The sequence below is a fragment of the Vigna unguiculata genome, chromosome 9, assembly GCF_037176805.1.
Source record: "Vigna unguiculata cultivar grain cowpea cultivar isolate G323 ecotype 2 chromosome 9, ASM3717680v1, whole genome shotgun sequence".
Classification (NCBI taxonomy): Eukaryota; Viridiplantae; Streptophyta; class Magnoliopsida; order Fabales; family Fabaceae; genus Vigna; species Vigna unguiculata.
The window spans coordinates 29,072,916-29,092,190 of record NC_140800.1 but is presented as its reverse complement, the minus strand read 5'-3'; the positions used below and the strand labels follow the sequence as shown (position 1 = coordinate 29,092,190).

General features: G+C 33.2%; 1 protein-coding gene across 1 annotated transcript; it reads right to left on the bottom strand.

The window, feature by feature from the left end:
• Nucleotides 1-2,840: 2,840 nt before the first annotated feature.
• On the bottom strand, nucleotides 2,841-4,264 carry LOC114169421 (uncharacterized). The gene is made up of 6 exons (XM_085666100.1): nucleotides 4,192-4,264; nucleotides 4,023-4,114; nucleotides 3,855-3,956; nucleotides 3,559-3,774; nucleotides 3,171-3,314; nucleotides 2,841-3,093 (listed from the first exon to the last, which is right to left on the bottom strand). The coding sequence occupies exons 1-6, from the start codon at nucleotides 4,262-4,264 to the stop codon at nucleotides 3,028-3,030; spliced, it is 693 nt and encodes a 230-aa protein (XP_085522226.1). The 3' UTR covers nucleotides 2,841-3,027.
• Nucleotides 4,265-19,275: the final 15,011 nt, after the last annotated feature.

Below are 19,275 nucleotides of genomic sequence, written 5' to 3'. Positions count from 1 at the left end.
CTTGTCCAGTATGATCACTTGACTTTTTCGGCTTTTACTGCATCCCTACAATTTCTTTTCGCACCCGCTCGTCTTTGAATTTTTAAAAGGATAAATATGTAATTTTCATATAAAATTAAAAGGTTTAAATACATTTTTAGTCTTCATTTTCGTAAGGTTTGTTGCGGATAGTCCTCATTTTGACATAATGTTTAAAATGGTCATCATTTTACTGAATATTTAAAATGGTCTTCATTTTCGCAATTCGTGTTTTATTTTGTCCTTTTCTGTAACGTTGTTTAAATCATTAACGGAGCATTGTACAGGTGGCACGATTTGTATTAGGGTGTGTTACGTGTAATGTACAGGTGTTATAATTAGATATTTGGGGATAAATAAGTGAGCTAGGGTTTTGGTAAGAAATGTTTGGGCAGTTGGTGAGTTTTGCAATCTTGTTCCTCCATTCCCAATTGGTGTTGCTGCAATATTCTTCTTCCTACAATCCCATTATATAGGTATATTACGGTCCCAATCTTCTTTCTTTACCTCTGGTTGTAATCGTTGGAGGCAACCGTGTTGTATCACTTCGTGCACTGTTGGTGGTTCAACGAGAAATGGATTAACCCCGATTTGTTGCTGCGGAGAGATGGCAACTTTGAGGATGGCAAGAACTCCAAAGAATATTGGTAGAAAATAGTATTGATGAAAAGGATGTCATCATCATGACACAAATGAGGCAGATTAATGATTTGGAGAAGTTGCTGAGAAGAGATTGCAATTAGTAATAGGGTTCACTTGTGTTGTTATTGTATTATTTGTACTGTTATTGTGTGTAATCTTTTAAAGTCCAATCTGTTTTGCACTATTGTTAAATGAATAAATGAATTAGTTTGATTACGATGATATTAGTCCCAACATGTTCAAAATGACATCTTAATCTAAGCATTGAAGTAAGTGATGTTGATCTAAGCTTGGAAAAAAATTAAATTGATCTAAGTCTGGAAGAACTTAAATTCATAACATTAATTCATTCTCATCAAAATGCACTACATCAATAATTGGTATGAAGTCATCAGCATTGACATTGATGAAATTCATTGCTACAATAGCATGGCAGCAAGGGATAGTAGTCAGAAGCCATTTCCTACATATAGATGCCTCATGCAAAACCTGTGCTCAGCAGTGGGTAATAGGTCCTGAATGATAGGCACTCATCCCTTCATCCCTGTGCAATGATAAGATTAATAGTACTTACAACATTAAACAAAAATTAATAAATTGAACATATATTAAACATACCTTTTTTTGGTCAGACATAAAGGTCATTGTCTCACACACGTCAATACCTCCAAGATCACCATTAAAAAATTTCAAGAACCATGTCCAAGTTTCTTTGTTTTCAACTTCCACAACAACATACGCTAAGGGCAGTAATTGATCATTAGTCTCTCTACCCACAACACTCAACAACTCACCTCCGTATTTTCCTTTTAAAAAAAACCATCATGGAAGTAATTTAGAAACCATGCAGAACATCACAACAATCGAAAGACAAACAAACCCCAAAAAAGAATTACGAAAACCCTAACCCACGAGCAAACACAACCCATAAAACCCTAAACCCATTTACCTTATTGATGATGATTAATTGGAAAATTGAAATGAAGAGCGCAACTGTAATCCAATGATGAAATGACAAGTATTAGCTGCTTCCTTTGCAAATCCGAGCTCAAGAAAGACGAAGATGAAGAAATTTCTCTAATTGCAAAATTTCCCCTAAATTGAAAAATTAACGTTGATTAGCCATATGTACACATAACACCCTAATACAAACTGTGTCACATGTACAATGTTCCGTTAATGATTTAAACGGCGTTACAGAAAAGGACCAAATAAAACACGAATTGCGAAAATGAGGACCATTTTAAACATTCGGTAAAAATAAAGACCATTTTAAACATTTTGCCAAAATTAGGACCATCTGCAACAAATACTACGAAAATGAGGACCGAAAAGATATTTAAGCCAAATTAAAATTTATTTTTGTTCAAAATTTTCACATATTTTAGTTTTTAAATTTTAAAAATAATAATTATAATCTTTTTAATCTAATTAGTTAATTTTTTTAACGTGTTAAATGCGATTCATGCATACATTTAAGTTGTTTACACCGTTTGACATATTTTTGCTTAAATATTAATGAAAAATGTGTTTGACACATAGAAGGTATGGTATGACCACTACAAGAAAAAATATTTTTAACGGAGGTTTATTTTTACATTATCCTGAGTTAAAACCTTTATTAAGTTCTTTACTCGGGGTTTTGATTTCCCCCGCTAAACCATCCCTGGAGAATGTGTTAGCCAGGGTTTTTACGAACCCCAGTAAGCACCAATCAATAACGGAGGTTTTTTATCCTCTTGTATTTAACATAGGTTTTAAAACCTTAGTTAAGTTTTGTGGGTTTAAAACCCCCAGTTAATTACCATAAATTTTGAAACCTCCGTAAAATATCGTGGATTTTGAAACCTCCATACAATACTATGGGTTTTAGAACCTCCATAAAATAACATAGGTTTCAGAACCCCCATAAAATACCATGGGTTTCAAAACCCCCTAAAATACCCTAGGCTTCAAAACCTCCATAAAATACTATAGGTTTCAAAACCTCCGTAAAGTACCATAGATTTTTAAATTATTATTATTATATTTTTTTACTCATTTATCATTTATGTATTCATATATATATATATATATATATATATATATATATATATATATATATATATTTTCAATCACAATTATTTACATTTATTCTATTTTTTTAATCTATATTTAATGAAATTATACCTAAATAGATATAAACTCATCAAATTGACAAATTATTTATAGATGACTAAATGTATATCAAAGTATAACAAATATACGAATTCAAATTCAAATTCAAGTACAATATTAGTCAGCAAAAACTATCATGAAGTACTGCAATGGTTCTCAAAACATAAAATGATTCAATTAACTTCCACATTATATTATAATCTTCAACTATCACATATGATTTTCCTCATGTCCAGAACTTGTTGTATTAGTTGGCACACTTCCTTGATCAGAAACCTACAATATAAATGTGAATCATAATTACAAATGTAAACTCTGAAAAATAAAAGAAGTTATGCAGTCTTAAACATTACCGGTGCAAGATTGAACATAGTCAACTCAGGAGACAATTGACCTTGATAATTTTGAGAAAAGAAGTTCATGATTGCATCAAGTCTTTTGTCACGTTCTTCATTTCGTTTATTTTGTTCATCCAATTGTGACTTTAATGCAGTGACCTATATTAGAACACAATCTATTATTAAAATCGTAAAAAACACATAAACATTATAAAACACTCAATCTATCAACAAAAAATATACTACATTTCTTACTCCTACTTATAGAAAACAATCCAAAGAAACACAACAACAACATTAATAGTGTCCAATAATATTCAACACAACAACATTTACAACCTTGGCATGACAATCCAAAGCACACAACATCATATTGCTACACATGACAATCCAAATCAATAACCTGATTTTGCAATTCTGAATAAGAAGGACAAGATGAGGATGTCCCAAAATGAAAATTCTTAGTATATCCAAACACACGAGAAGGGCAAGGTCCCAATCCCATTCCTCGAACACGACCACAATGTTCTTTACTTCCTAGAACATGAGCCAGTGAATCTTCAATTGATATATCTTGTGAAAGGGAAGATGTATTTGTCTCATATGCTTTAATTTTTTTCTACAAATAATACAAAATGTTATCAATGAAGGTAACATTCAATTTGATTCAGTATTTGTCTTTAGAAAACTTATACTTACTCTAATCTCTCTTGCTCCATCATTCACAAATTCCCCATTAGCGTGTTTATGTGTTGCTATCCAAACTTCTCCCCTACTAACTTTGCGACCAAGCTCTTGCTCCTATAAAACTTAAGAAAATCATGAATCATATATGATATAACAAAAATGATTGATGAATAAAGTTACCATCTCATCCTTCTTCCGTGCAATGCTCTTCGATCCACCTGTGTGAGGAACTGTTTGCTTCTTTCTATTATCCTTATTTTTTTTGGGCAATTTCCTAAGCATATATGTAGAAAATTACTAAAAATAAGTAAAGTAACACTTAAAGGAATAGAAAAGATAGTTTTTATTACCTTAGTCCTTGAATTTAAACGATAGTCAACAAAAAAAGCCCATTGGTCTCTATTCATTCCTTCTCGACACATTGTAATAATTTCATCTATATTACGTGTTCCATCATCTCTTTGTTGCCATAGTTGTTGTCTATCATCACCAAATGGATTGAACCCATCAGTAGCCAAACCAAGTCTGACATTTCGAGGGTCTGAAGCAAATTAAGGATTCATTAGATCAAAGTTCTTCCATTATTTGCCGACAGAATGGCCTCCAAGAATGTGAGTGATTAGGCACGTTTAGAAGAACTCTTTAGCGTGTTCATATTATAGGGCTTTATTTTTGTGTTGTTTGTGGTTGGGATGTAACTGTGGATTCAAATATTCAACCACAAAGATATTTGGTTCAACAAATCAAGGGCCACGATTTTCAACTAAGAAGAAATTGAATAAAAAATAAAGAAGTATTTAACAACCCCAACCAAACCTCATTTCTTCAACCAAAGAAACAAACAAAATAATCCAACTTCATCCTCATCTTCATGTACAAGTTTTCCCGTCCTTCACCATACCATCACCGTGGATCTATTTTTAAAACTAGGCCACAAAAAAATCCCAACTATTATGACCTTCTGTCAGCTACTTCACTATACAGTGGCATTTTAACCAGTCAACTCCAAGATCATTGCAGGGTTTCAAAGGCCTTTTGGTGTATGAAAATGATCATTTAGATTTTCTTTAAATTTCATAGGAGCTTTTCCTTCCATCTCAATGCACTCAATACTATTATTCTTAGTAGCAGAATTTGGCTCTATAGCTGCCATGATAGAGAATATAAAACTCTTATATCCACTTACATGTAGTGATTGTTTACCAAACTATTAATTTGCTCTTAGTCTATTTGTCAAGTATTACCAAACAATCTGTGTTTTATTCTTTCAGAGGAGAAATAATTTAATTTTAGACAGTGAATTACTTGCAATGTTTTCCCCAATCACATTTCATCTGCTAAGAGTAACCAATAATTTAAATCTAACTCACTACATCAAGCATAAGAGTGGGAAATATCAAATTTTCATTATTCACTAGCAAGAAGACTTAAAGCACAAGGTTTTAATACCTCTTTAGAAGATACAATATGCTATATGGCCTTTTAGATGCTGAACTCTTACAACGCTTCAGATATGTACAATAACATCAGATTTTATAGTTCATGTACCTGTAAAACAAAATTTACCCATATAGCTCACTTTCACTGTGAAAAAACGAGATACACAATTCATCATTGTCACATATACATGCAGACTTATGTAACAGAAGAAGGATATCTATATGTGTAATAAAATGACTTGTACTTGAACTAGTTCTACAAGATAATGGTCCACGGGATGCAAGATGTGTAACGTCCCTATTTTTTTTTAATAAACTGTATTATTTATTTTAAATAAAACACTTAGAAAATATTCTATTTTTACTAACGTTTTGTATTTTATTATGATGTAGTTTAAACATTAAAAATATATTTTATCATGATGTAATTTTTACTTATTGAAAATAACAATAAGAACAAAACAAAACAAATATAATATATATATATATATATATTAGGTAAAAATATTTTAATTAAATATGTGTGTGTAAAAAAAATATATATGAAGAATTTTCTAAAAGAGATAAATATATATATATATATATATATATATATATATTAGAAAAAAAAACTATTTTTATTAAATAGGTGTGTAAAAAAAAGAGAATATTCTAAAAGAGATAAAAAAGAAAAAAGATAAGATAAGAAGATTATGAGAAAAGATAAGAAGGAAAAGAAAAAAAAAAAGAGATAAACCTTATCTTTTAAATTAATGAAAGTCATGATGACACATGACTTGGCTTGATATATATATATATATATATATATAGATGAAGGGGAAGTTACGGTGGTGAGAAAGTGAGAAAGTGAGAAAGAAAGAAAGAAAGAAGAGAGAGAAAGAGAGAAGAAAGAGGGAGAGAGAAAGAGAAAGAGAAATAAGAGAGAGAAAGAGAAAACAGGGAAAGAAAGTTTAGAGCAAAATTCGAAGAGATCATAGTCCTCTACAAATATTATTAGTGTGCTCTTCCATCAATAAGGTAAGGGGGAGTGAGGTTAAGCTTTTATATATTAATCTTGATAAGCTCATGGGTTTTATATTAATCTTTTATTTATTTGACTCATATTATTCTATTTACTTTCATTTAACTTATTTTCATTTATCATCCTCTTATATTGATTTTATTTCATCTCCAATTATACATTGATCCTGTTTATTTATTTATTTTATTTAATCTCCAAATATGTATTGATCTTGTTTATTTATTTTATTTAATCTTTAGTTACGCAGTGATCCTATTTATTTATTTATTTTATTTATCTCCAGTTACGCACTGGTCCTATTTATTTATTTATTTTATTTATTTCCAGTTACGCACTGGTCCTATTTATTTATTTTATTTTATTTACCTCCAGTTATGCATTGATCCTATTTATTTATTTTATTTTATTTATCTCCAGTTACTGGTTCTATTTATTTATTTGATTTTATTTATCTCCAGTTACGCACTGGTCCTATTTATTCATTTTATTTTATTTATCTCCAGTTACGCACTGGTCCTGTTTATTTATTTTATTTTATCTCCAGTTATGCACTGGTCCCATTTCTTTATTTCAATAAATATATCTCCAGTTACGCACGGGTCCCGTTTAATTTATATTTTTGTTATTTTATTTATTTATAATGTTATAATCCTTAACTAATTATTTATTTAAAGTTCTTGCTTTGATTCTTATTTTATCATTATTTTATGATTAAAAAAAATGTGAAGTGAAAGTAAATATTATTTTATTCAGTGAGCTTGAATATAAGAAAATTACATGTACATTTTATTTTATTTTATGTTCTTTGTGTATAGTTTATGCAATGACATGATTTGATAGTCATCACATTTTATGACCCTTGAAAATATCCAAGAGTATGTCAGTTGAGTGAGAGTTAAGTTTGGTTTCAATAAGTTGAGATTAAACTAGTGTCAAAGTGTTTGTATTTGGAAAGTCACAGTTTGGTACACTGCGGGATGAAAGGCAGGGACCATGGTGGGGTCTAAGGAAGTTTTACCAAGTAGGTGAATATTTGGATAGTTCAGAATAGCGCACTGGACTAGGATATTCATAGGCCAAACTTGGAACTATCCGATACTTGCTCGGCATCGCCAAGGTTAGGTAGTGAGTATATATCTCTTTTGTGAGCCGATAAATGGCTAATATTCTCGAGAAAGAAATAATTATGACTGTACCATGTTTTATGAGAAATACTCAACTACCTAATCACTTCCCAAAGTAACTTTCGATGTTCAGATTGGATCATCAAAAGTGAAATATGGATCTATATGTCTGGTAAAACAAGATCAAGTTTTGTGGTTATAGGTCCAAATCTAGGCCCCCGGTGTCTGCATTGTTTGTTGAGTTTATTAAGATTGATATTTAAGGCTTATAAAGACCTCACTCCTTTCATATTTTTCTTTCATATGTACCTGTTGCATGAGCAGAAGAGGAACCTGCTCAGTGAGAGTTGTTCGGGATATTATTGGTGGATCTTCTGAAGATTGACTCATGGATAATTTCTATTAATATCTTTAGGAGATGTTAAAAATATAGAAAATCTTCTATTCTGATGTAGGACTCTTAATATTTAACAAATATATATTTTTGTAATATTTCATGAACAATTACATAGATGCAAACTACATATATGAATATGAAGTTATGTTATTATTAATGTTTTCTCAAGGAAAATCTTATGGTAAAAAAAAAAATTGATTCCATATCTTTTTATCAAATAATAATTATTTAGTATAGTAGTCGGGGCGTCACAAAATGCACTTCCACGGAATGCAGGATCAAAAGCAAACAAAGTGCATCAGGTTACAATTCATCAATTTCATTATTCGCCCCCAAGTATTACATTTTTCAATTTGTAGTGGTCTGTCATTAATGTATATGCATTGCAAGTTTGACTAATACGTAGCTTGTGTTGTCAACAAGGACTTATGTGTTTAAGTTGGTAGATTCATCTTTTTATTTAATTGAAATTCGATCTACAATGTACTTATCAACTGAATGCCCAAATCATTTTAGACAAAGCTATTTAGCCAACTTTCACTACATAATTAAATCGCTGCTGTTTTGAAATTTTTTTTAGTGTTCAACTACCTAAATGCCCCTACGTCCAACCCATGGTTTTCTTTTCTCTAGCTAATTGAATTACAGTATCAGGGTATCACTTGGTCAAATATACAGGGTTGAATATGATCCAAAACAATACCTATTGGAAAAGGAATTCACCCTTACAGTAGTTTTATAATTACTAAATGTTACTTTGATAAGTTGGCAGATTATGCGATTTTGCCAAAGTTTCATGAGTGAGATGTATCGCTACCTAGGGCATGACAAGGTAACTGAAAGCATATTATTTTTCTACATCTTTTAACTGTGCCACATCCAAGTTCTATTTCATGTATATTCTTGTGATGAATCTCTATTAGGACCTTCCATCAGAGGAAATGGGTGTTCTAGCGGAAAGATATGCAAACCTCTGAAATGAAAAGGAGAACATAAGTTAAGCACAAGTTGGAGTTTAACAGGAAAAAATCACTAGTTATTGTTACGAAAAAGGAATATGCATACAACTTTTTATAAGTAATATTAATAAGAAATTTTGAGTAAGCAATGGAAATCAATTTAAATGCTTCATAGTTGATTAGGAAGGAGGCATGGTGAACATATAGTCTAACCAATTAAATGCTACATGTGTTTTGCTGGCACCCTTATGATAGATCTCATGGCATTGAATGTTTTAGAAAATCCTTGAGAAGCATGTAAAATAAGTACTTTTGATTAGAGAAACAATATTATTAATTTATCTATACAGTATTAGATATACTCATTAAAATATGTCTAAAAGAGGAACAAATATCTTCAATTAATTGGAGAGGAATAGTTCCTAGTTTAAATGGATTGAACAAAAGCAAAGCAAGAACTTGCTTAAACACAGATATTCATAGTCATGAATCAACTTTCAGCAGTATTACCTATCATGACAGTTTTGTTGTTTCCACCAAGTGAATCCTGCAACAAGGGCCAATGACTTTGGATCAAAAGTTTCTTAGAAATTGACATTAAGAAACTAAGAATTCTTAGTTCCTACCTTATCTGGAAAGGGTAAACTCAAAAGAATGTCAACACCCAAATTTAACTATTTAATACACTAAATACTTTGAATTTTGTATTCAGTAGTTAATTCCTTGAAAGCTTGAAAACCACAAATAAGTTGGAGTCCAGAAATATTTATACAGAACATAGAATCCTTAAATGGCTAAATTTTGAAATATATATAAAGTACATATATATATATATATATATATATATATATATATATATATATATATATATATATACCTCAAGTGGCCATATTTCTTCATACTTGGATGCCATGAGCATGGCACTGATGCCTACCAATTGTAGCTCCCTCCTTGGAATACCTCAAGTTTAATATATCTGCAATGTCAGTGACTTCCTCAAGCTAGAAATAAAGGGCTGAAATGTACAAAAGTTACCAAGAGGCTTCAAACGATTTTCCCTCTAAACAAGCACACATCCACGAGCTTCCATGAATTTTAGAATTTGTTGAGGAATCAGTGGCTCAAAGCATGCGTGCAACTTCGCTTTTGTTAAACTTTGACAAGCCAAAAGAAAAGCTACTAGACCATTACCCTCCACGTGAAAAATGGATATATACTGCAAGCAGCTTGTTCTAGCCAGTGCAATGAGCCCCACATCGGTCACCGAGCAATATGATAGCTTTATCTGAAATTCAAATAAATCAATGGTAGTTAGTTCTTAAATACACAACGGAGGATTTGAAGCCATAGAACATCATGTACTAATGATAATAACTTCATAAACACTAGCATACAAAAGAAACTCCAAATGTATTGGACAAGTTAGGAATAAGAACCTACCTGTTTTAGCCTTTGAGAATGTTGAGCCAATTGAATCATTCCAGTATCATTAATTTTGCGGCACTTCTTCAGGTCTAGAGTCTCAAAGTTCCTACAACCAACAACAATATTTGAGAGACCCTGTGGTGAAATATGAGGGCACCCTCGGATTTCTAGAGTTCTCAGTTTCTGACATTTTGAAAGAAATGCTAGTGAAGAATCTGTGATGTTGCTGTTGTAAGCAATGTTAACAACCGTAAGTGAAGGACAACCAAGGTCAATTGCAATAATTCCCTCATCAGTTATTCTTGAGCTCCTCTGAAATAAAACAGAGCAAACTTTAAAGAAAAACAAAAGAAGTTGTTAAAAAGTCGTAACCATTTATCAAGAATCACAATCTTTAGATGAGATCAGAATTGTCTAATGTCTATGAGCAATCAAAACTACATCTTTTGCAGTTTACATATGCTCTATAACGAAGTTTCATGAAGCTTTTTCACTCATCTCACTTAAAAAATGAGGTAAAAGGCTGCAAATTTTCTCCGAATAATGCTTAAGTTGGATTTAAATTTAACAAAGTTGAGATACAAGAACCTGTAAAGATCAAGATGTTTGAGCTCTGAACAACTGTTAGCAATATGCTTTAGTCCTTTATCAGTTATCATCAGACATATGCCCAACTTCAGACTAGAAAGTTTGGTACATCTTGAGATCGAACAAAGCCCTACACAAATCAAGATGAATAAATCACACACAGAAGGTAAAAAACATTTTATAATGTAAATGTAAGGTAAGAAATTCAACCTATGTCATCTATTTCAGTATCTGTGACATCTAATTCTTCCAACAGTTGACACTGTCCAATAAACAAGAAACCTTCTCTGTTGATCAAGCTACAAGATTCCATTCTAAGGGATGTAAGCCGTAAACATGAATTTGTTAGGTTGGGCATAAATTCAGGTGTTATTGTACGACATCATGTTATGTCTAACTTCTCCAGGTTTTTGTTTATTTTCACAAGGAAGGAGAGATTCTCATCAGTGACTCTAACACATTTACTTAATCTCAGATGTTACTAGATTCATGGAAAGAACTTACCGATCTTGAAATGATAGTTGGAGGGGATTCATTAAGCCAGAATACATATGCACTAAAAGCCTGTGGAAGAAATCACATCATTGACACATACATTGTACTGATTTAATTTGTTATTGGAATGAGTTATATATGCAAATAAATCACACACCTGATCCATAATACAGATAGCTTTGCTGAATAGGTATATCAACCTAGGAAAATTTTTAAAATAGCGAAATACTCTCCATTACACCCTTAGAAATATGTCAAGATATGAATAAAACTAAAATATAAGTGAGAAAATATATCAAAGAAGAAGCAAAGGATATAAGAAGAACCCGAGTCCATACCCACACTTCAATGGAAGAAAATGGGGATGGCTTCTCCATAGGCTCAACATCTATCAATTTTGTCTTCAGACCTTTCCTCACACCTATAACTGTCAAACCAGTGACACAAACTGTAGTTTGCTGATGAAGGATTGACCCCAACCAAGGATGGAGGCACATGCTTAAGAAGACTAAGCATGTTTAGAAAGGAAGTTCACTAATCCTTCATCCCTTTCATTTGTGTTTGTTATTTTTGATTCCCTAAGTTGACTTAGTTGAATCAACTTTAGTTGACTTGTTGACCTTTGACTAGGTTTGACTTGTTGACTATAGTTGACTTGACTTAAGCCAACATGCTAATCTATGTTTATTTGCTTTGTAGGTTAATTAGGAGTAAGAAAGCAATGCTAGGTGGCGCATGGTGATTGGGGAGCATAAATGATGTAGAGGAGAGAGTAAAGCAAAGGCATAAAGCATAAAGTAAAAGGCATGAAGCAAGTGTACCTATGTACCTTTGGTCTCCTTTGTTTTTAGCACACTTTGACCACTTTTTGGAGACATATGAGACACATTCTTTGTCTCCTTTTGTGCTAGAACGAAATTAGTCTTGCACACACCATACTTGGCTCTTTTGTCTCTCATTTTTGTAACCTTATTTGACCTAGTTTCTAGAAGCTAGGGTTAGGTTTTTGTAGAAACATCCTTAGGTATCTTTTATCTGCTTAGAGGCCCCTAAACTCTTCTATATAAGGGGTGCTCCTAGACATGTAAAAGGGTTGAACATTTTGAAGTAAAAACACTCTTGTGTCTCAACCATTTGTGAGAGTTTCCTCCCTAGGGAGTGAATACTTTTAAGCCTTATCTTGCATAGCAAGTGGCGGCACACATCCACTTATCTCCAAGGTTGCCATGGCTTCTAGCCTAGCCTTGTAGTGGCGTGCTTCTCACATTTTTACCATTTCTTTCCATTCCATTTTATGTTTTCTTCTTCCTTTAATTGTTCTTGGTTTTCTATGGTTTATGTGCCTTCCATTTCCTTTTTGTTTTGAATCAATCCATCATCTTCTTCTCTTGAGCTTTGTGAAAGGAACCTTCACATCTAGATAGCATGCTATCTTAATGTCCAGTGGGGATTTCACTTAGCTTTCTTAATCAACTCACACCATATTCAATAATCTTAAAAAGGAACAAGATAATCCTTCATCATTAGCCATCCTCCATCTGCACAAGTTCAACAAGTCTCATCTCCCATCATGGAATCGGAACATTTAGACTCTATTTACATAAACTTCTCCATAAAAATTTATAGGTGAAAATATTAATAAGACAAAATGAATTATGTTCAAGATCAACTTGAGGTGCAACCAGTCTGACAGACAATGCGGTGCAACCATCACAATTATTAATCGAATTTGGACTGTGTCTATGCATTTCTTCAATTCACTACATAACAGAGAAAAAAATGTTAGGTCAGATTACCTGAATATTCCCAAGTAGAAGACCTATAATCTCTTCGGTTTCAGTGGACAATGCACGAGTGAGGCAACTTAACCACACTTCTTCCGACATTTTCACGCTCATTAGAGAAATTTTCGACAATTGACTCTTTCTTCTCTTCAATACTCGTAGACCCGTCGATTAGATGAAGGAGAGATGCTTGGTGATGACAGGGGAAGCAGCGGCAATAGACAGATGGTGATGGCGAAGAGACGGAGTGTTACATAGACAGGGAGGCGATTGATGAAGGATTATCTTGTTCCTTTTTAAGATTATTGAATATGGTGTGAGTTGATTAAGAAAGCTAAGTGAAATCCCCACTGGACATTAAGATAGCATGCTATCTAGATGTGAAGGTTCCTTTCACAAAGCTCAAGAGAAGAAGATGATGGATTGATTCAAACAAAAAGGAAATGGAAAGCACATAAACCATAGAAAACCAAGAACAATTAAAGGAAGAAGAAAACATAAAATGGAAAGGAAAGAAATGGTAAAAAATGTGAGAAGCACGCCACTACAAGGCTAGGCTAGAAGCCATGGCAACCTTGAAGATGAGTGGATGTGTGCCGCCACTTGCTATGCAAGATAAGGCTTAAAAGTATTCACTCCCAAGGGAGGAAACTCTCACAAATGGTTGAGACACAAGAGTGTTTTTACTTCAAAATGTTCAACCCTTTTACATGTCTAGGAGCACCCCTTATATAGAAGAGTTTAGGGGCCTCTAAGCAAATAAAAGATACCTAAGGATGTCTCTACAAAAACCTAATCCTAGCTTCTAGAAACTAGGTCAAATAAGGTTACAAAAATGAGAGACAAAAGAGCCAACTATGGTGTGCGTAAGGCTAATTTCGTTCTAGCACAAAAGGAGACAAAGAATGTGTCTCATATGTCTCCAAAAAGTGGCCAAAGTGTGCTAAAAACAAAGGAGACCAAAGGTACATAGGTACACTTGTTTTATGCCTTTTACTTTATGCTTTATGCCTTTGCTTTACTCTCTCATCCACATCATTTATGCTCCCCAATCACCATGCGCCACCTAGCATTGCTTTCTTACTCCTAATTAACCTACAAAGAAAATAAACATAGATTAGCATGTTGGCTTAAGTCAAGTCAACTATAGTCAACAAGTCAAACCTAGTCAAAGGTCAACAAGTCAACTAAAGTTGATTCAACTAAGTCAACTTAGGGAATCAAAAATAACAAACACAAATGAAAGGGATGAAGGATTAATGAACTTCCTTTCTAAACATGCTTAGTCTTCTTAAGCATGCGCCTTCATTCTTGGTTGGGGTCAATCCTTCATCAGCGATGGTGGTGATGACGGAGGCGGTGGTGGTGATGACGGAAGCGGTGATGGTGACGACAAAGGTACCGAAGAAGGCATTGAGAATTTGAAAGTCTTAGGTCAAATTTCGTAAAAGAAAACCATTAAAAATTAATTCTTTTAGCAACTTTTAAAGAAAGAAAGAAATAAATATTAGCGGTTTATTTTTCCTGCCACAATCGTGTAAGTTTGTAACGTTTCTTCTAACTACTAAAAATTAACTGCCACTAATGGATTAATTTTTTGTAGTGCTAGACTATTTTCTAGAGGTTTAGAACTAAATCTTTGTAATTTAGCAAAGGTTTTAAAAACCTATACTACTTTTTAAAAGTTTAACATTAAACCTTTGTACTTTAAGGGAGGTTTTAAAAACCTATACTATTTTTTAGAAGTTTAAAGTTAAACCTTTGTAATTTAACGGAAGTTTTGAAAACCTACACTATTTTATAGAGGTTTAACATTAAACCTTTGGAATTTAACGGAGATTTTAAAAACCTCAGTTAAGTTAATCCATTGCTAAGGTTATATTAACCATCGCTAAATAACCCCCGTTAAATGCAATTTTTTTTATAGTGTCCCTGACATGAAATCCAGAGAGACCCATGGAAGAAGGTTCAACTATGAAGATCTTCCAAAATAGATAGAAGAAGGAGCCAAACAGTTAAGAAAGTTAAACGACTTTTCATATAATTTGATTGAACTTTTGTTTCTTACAAAACAAAAGAAATTCCTATTCTTATATAAGGTTTCTAAAAACAAGCTAAAGGGGAAAACGGGTTACAACCACAACCCATAAACCTAAACATCTTTCACATTATCCCCTCAAGCTGGATGGTGGATATTCACCGATCCAAGCATGGAAACGATACATCTGAACTGAACGCGATGAGGAGACTTGGAGAAGACGTCGGTAAGTTAGTCGTCAGAGCGTATGGGCAAAAGGCGAAGAAAGTTGGCTTGAATTTTCTCGCACACAACATGGCAGTCCAAGTCAATATGTTTTGTGCGCTCATGAAAACTCAAGTTATGAGCTATGTGACGAGCAGATTTGTTGCCACAATACAAAGTGGCGGTGGTGTTGGCCTTGATGTGAATATCATCTAGGAGGTATTGTAGCCATTGCACTTCACATACAATAGCGACTAGGGCACGATACTATGCTTCAATTAAGGAGCGAGAAATGGTGCTTTGTTTTTTTTCATTTCCACGATATGAGAGGAGATTCTATGAATATGAAAAATCTCGAAGTTGACCTTCTCGTTGAAAGCTTTTATGTGGATTTGAGTATTAGCAGCAAAGAAGAAACCTTGTGAGGGGTTGGATTTAATCTACCTAAGAATGTGTTGCATAGCCCGATAGTGATAATCAGTAGGAAATTGCATAAACTGACTTAACAAATGAATGAAGAAACATAAATCAGGTCTAGTGTTTGTGAGATATATTAACTTCCTTATTAATCTGCAACATGAATTAGGATTGTGTAGAAAATTCTCTGTTTTGTATAGAGATTTTGTATCACTCAGAAAAAGGGTAGAACATGGTTTGCACCCAAGCATTCATGTTTCATCTAGGATGTCTAGAGCATATTTTCTTTGACATAGGTGAATACCCTTCTTAGATTTGGCCGCTTCAAAACCTATGAAGTATTTGAGTTTCGCTAGTTCTTGATTTGAAATTTATTATTCAGTAGAGCCTTTATTCCTTCAATCTCGATGATAGAATTTCCTGTTAAAATTATATCAACTACATATACAAGAAGTGTTGTAAAATTTGTAGACGGATTCTTAACGAAAAGGGATTGATCAGACTTAAACTGAATAAAATCAATTGAAATAAGGAAAGAATATAATTTTGCAAACCATTGACTATTAGCCTGTTTTAAGCCATATAGAGACTTAGTTAACCTGTAAACTTGTCCTTTTTTTACTGACTGTCATGTCTAGAGGTGGTATCATATAAACCTCTTCATTTAGGTCTCCTTGCAAGAATGCATTGTCCACATTCAATTGATGTAGAAACCCATCCTCAGTGGCAACAAGAGCTAGGAGTAATCTGACAATAGTAAGCTTGGCCATTGGAGAAGTGTCTAGAAAGTTTATCCTTTCAATTTTTTATGTATCATTTTGCCACTAGGTGCGCTTTGTGTCGCTATATATTGCCATCAACTCTATGTTTAATCTTGTAAACCCATTTGCCGTCAATCAAAACCTTTCCTGGTAGGAGTTGGGTTAGGTACCAAGTCTTGCTATTGTGGCTCATTCCTAATAGATAAAGACAAGGTATACCTCAATTGTTTTTCAGATAAAGAGTCATAGCAAAGTACATTAGAAATAGGATATGAGATTTTTAAGTCATTTTACATACGTAGATAGTTAGATAGGGAGAGATTGACCTGATTAATCTCATGTATGCAGTCATTCAGATATTGTGGAGCCTTTATGATTCAGGTAGATCTTCTTCTATTCTGAAGTATATAAGTTTGATTATCCTCTAGAAAACTTAGATTATTGTTGTTGGCAGTGTTGTTAGCTTCAATATCTTAGATTCCCACATTGTTATGATTACATATAAAATCATCTAAGAAGTTAAGATCATTTATTTCACTCTCATTAATCTCATTATTAGCTTCTTAGTTTTTATAAGGAAAAATCACATTTCTACTTATGAAAAATTTGCTAGTTTTTATATCAAGGACCATATAACCCTTTACACCATTTTTATAACCAAGAAACATACCCTTTTTGGCTTTCGGATCAAGTTTGTTTCTATTATTTTCAAGGGTGGAAGCAAAACAGACACAACCAAATATTTTCAGATTCAGATATGTAGGAGAATTTTCGTATAGTAATTCAAAGGGAGTCATACCACTAAGAACAGTTGTTAGAAACCTATTCATCAAATATACAACATGAGAAATAGCATAGGACCAATATGCCTTAGGAACATTAGAATGGAAAAGTAAACTTCGTGTTATTTTTAATATATGCTAATGTTTTCGCTCAACAACAAAATTCGGTTAGGGAGTTTCAACACAACCTTTTTGGTGATTGATACCATGAGAATTATATAAAGCAACATATTCAAATTATGGTTTGTTATCTAATCTAATAGTCTTGATACTTTTACTAAATTGATTTTTAACATTTAGCACAAAGTTTTCTAAAATAGTTATGGTTTCACTTTTAGCATGCATAAGAAAAATACAAATATGCCTACTATAGTCATTTACAATAGTGAGAAAATATTTGTGCCCATGAACAAAGGGTATAGAACAAGTCCTTATATATTAACATAGATGATATCAAAACAATTAGAATTAGAAGTAGTGTTATGAGGAAAAAGTAAACTTTGTTGCTTGGCATAATGGCAAATGTCACATACAATTTTAGAACCAGTTTGAATATAAGGAAAACTTTTTGCTTATTTGTTCAATAATTTTGATTCCAAGGTGCCCTAATCTATAATGCCACAAGTTTATATCACATGCTTGTAAGCAAGAACAAATTTAGGAACAAAGTCTTTGTCAAAAACAGGAAAAGAATGTAGGTAGTATAGTCCTTCATAGACATTAGCACGCTCAATCATCTTCGATGTAGAATTATCCTGAATTTGAAACATCTGAGAAGAAAAGGTCAAAGTGCAATTCAGATCTTTAGTTAAGCTTTGAACATATATCAAATTAAAAGAAAAGTCAGGTATGTAAAGGACATTGAAAATAGTATAAACTTTTGAAAATTGGATAGTCCATTGCATACGAACTCACCTAGAATTGTGTTGATGTAGCCGTAAAGGAGGCGGTACGGACTTCTACTTCTGCTTCAACTTCTTCTACTAGGGGACCCTCCCTCCCAATCAGATTTACGGTCGGTTTGGTCAAATTGGTATTAATGCTTGGAAGATTGAACGAGAGTTCCCCTTCAGGGAAGATTGTGTTCGGCCCGGTCCTTCCAAATGTATTGCTTGAGTTGGCCAGCTCTAATGAGCTCTTCTATCTTGTCCTTTAGGGTATGACACTCCTCCGTAGTATACCCAATGTTGCGATGGAACAAACAATGCTTACTTTCATCGGTGTCAGCAGGCACCGACTTCTTCCTCAAAGGCGGTAGCGTATCGACACTGAAAGCCTCATGTAAAATCTTAGCACTTGAAACACTAAGGGGATGTAGTTGTTGAATTTTTTTCCTTTCGACTGCTCGACATCTCTACTAGTCGGGGACTTTCCGAACAATTTAACATTACTTTCCTCCACTATAATGGGTTCTACTCGGACATGCTTTCGAAAGTCCTTCATGTCCTACATATGCATGAACTGAGTTGGCCATTCTCTTAGCTTGTCCATGCTCTTAAGCGGCTTCTTGTTGATCTTATCAACGAAAGAGGCAGACTTTAGGCTCGTGGTGAAGTGGTGGTAGGTATTTCGTCACTCAAATTTGTAATCCTCACGGACGTCTTGTTAAACCAGTCCATGAAACTTCTCAAGGATTCGTCTTTCCCCTACCGGACGTTGACCAGGGACAATAGGATTAGAGCAACCAGGTTGAGAAAATTATAACATCTCGGTTAGACATTACTAATTTAAATAATTAGAATAGAAAAAAGTATGAAATCGCATTTATAATAATTCATTTTCCCAAAACGCAAGAAAATTTACAACATTTATTATACCGCAATAAATCAAAATCCACAAACTATGATTGTCGATTACAAACTCCGAGTTTGGTAAGATAAATGATTATAAAACATTTAAAATCCATAAAACAAGAAAAAATCATAAAGGTTTTTCCCCAAGCTAGCCCCTTCTAAATCTATACTTCACCAGCACCACCTAGGGGTGGCAATGCGGACCG

What these genes read in the sequence shown, in the direction of transcription:
- LOC114169421 (XM_085666100.1), bottom strand. Translation starts at nt 4,264, where the DNA reads ATGTGTCGAGAAGGAATGAATAGAGACCAATGGGCTTTTTTTGTTGAC. An exon ending in CACGGAAGAAGGATGAGATG is followed by an intron (nt 3,957 to 4,022) that starts GTAACTTTATTC and finishes TAAGTTTTATAG; the next exon opens with GAGCAAGAGCTTGGTCGCAA. An exon ending in CTATGTTCAATCTTGCACCG is followed by an intron (nt 3,094 to 3,170) that starts GTAATGTTTAAG and finishes TTTATATTGTAG; the next exon opens with GTTTCTGATCAAGGAAGTGT.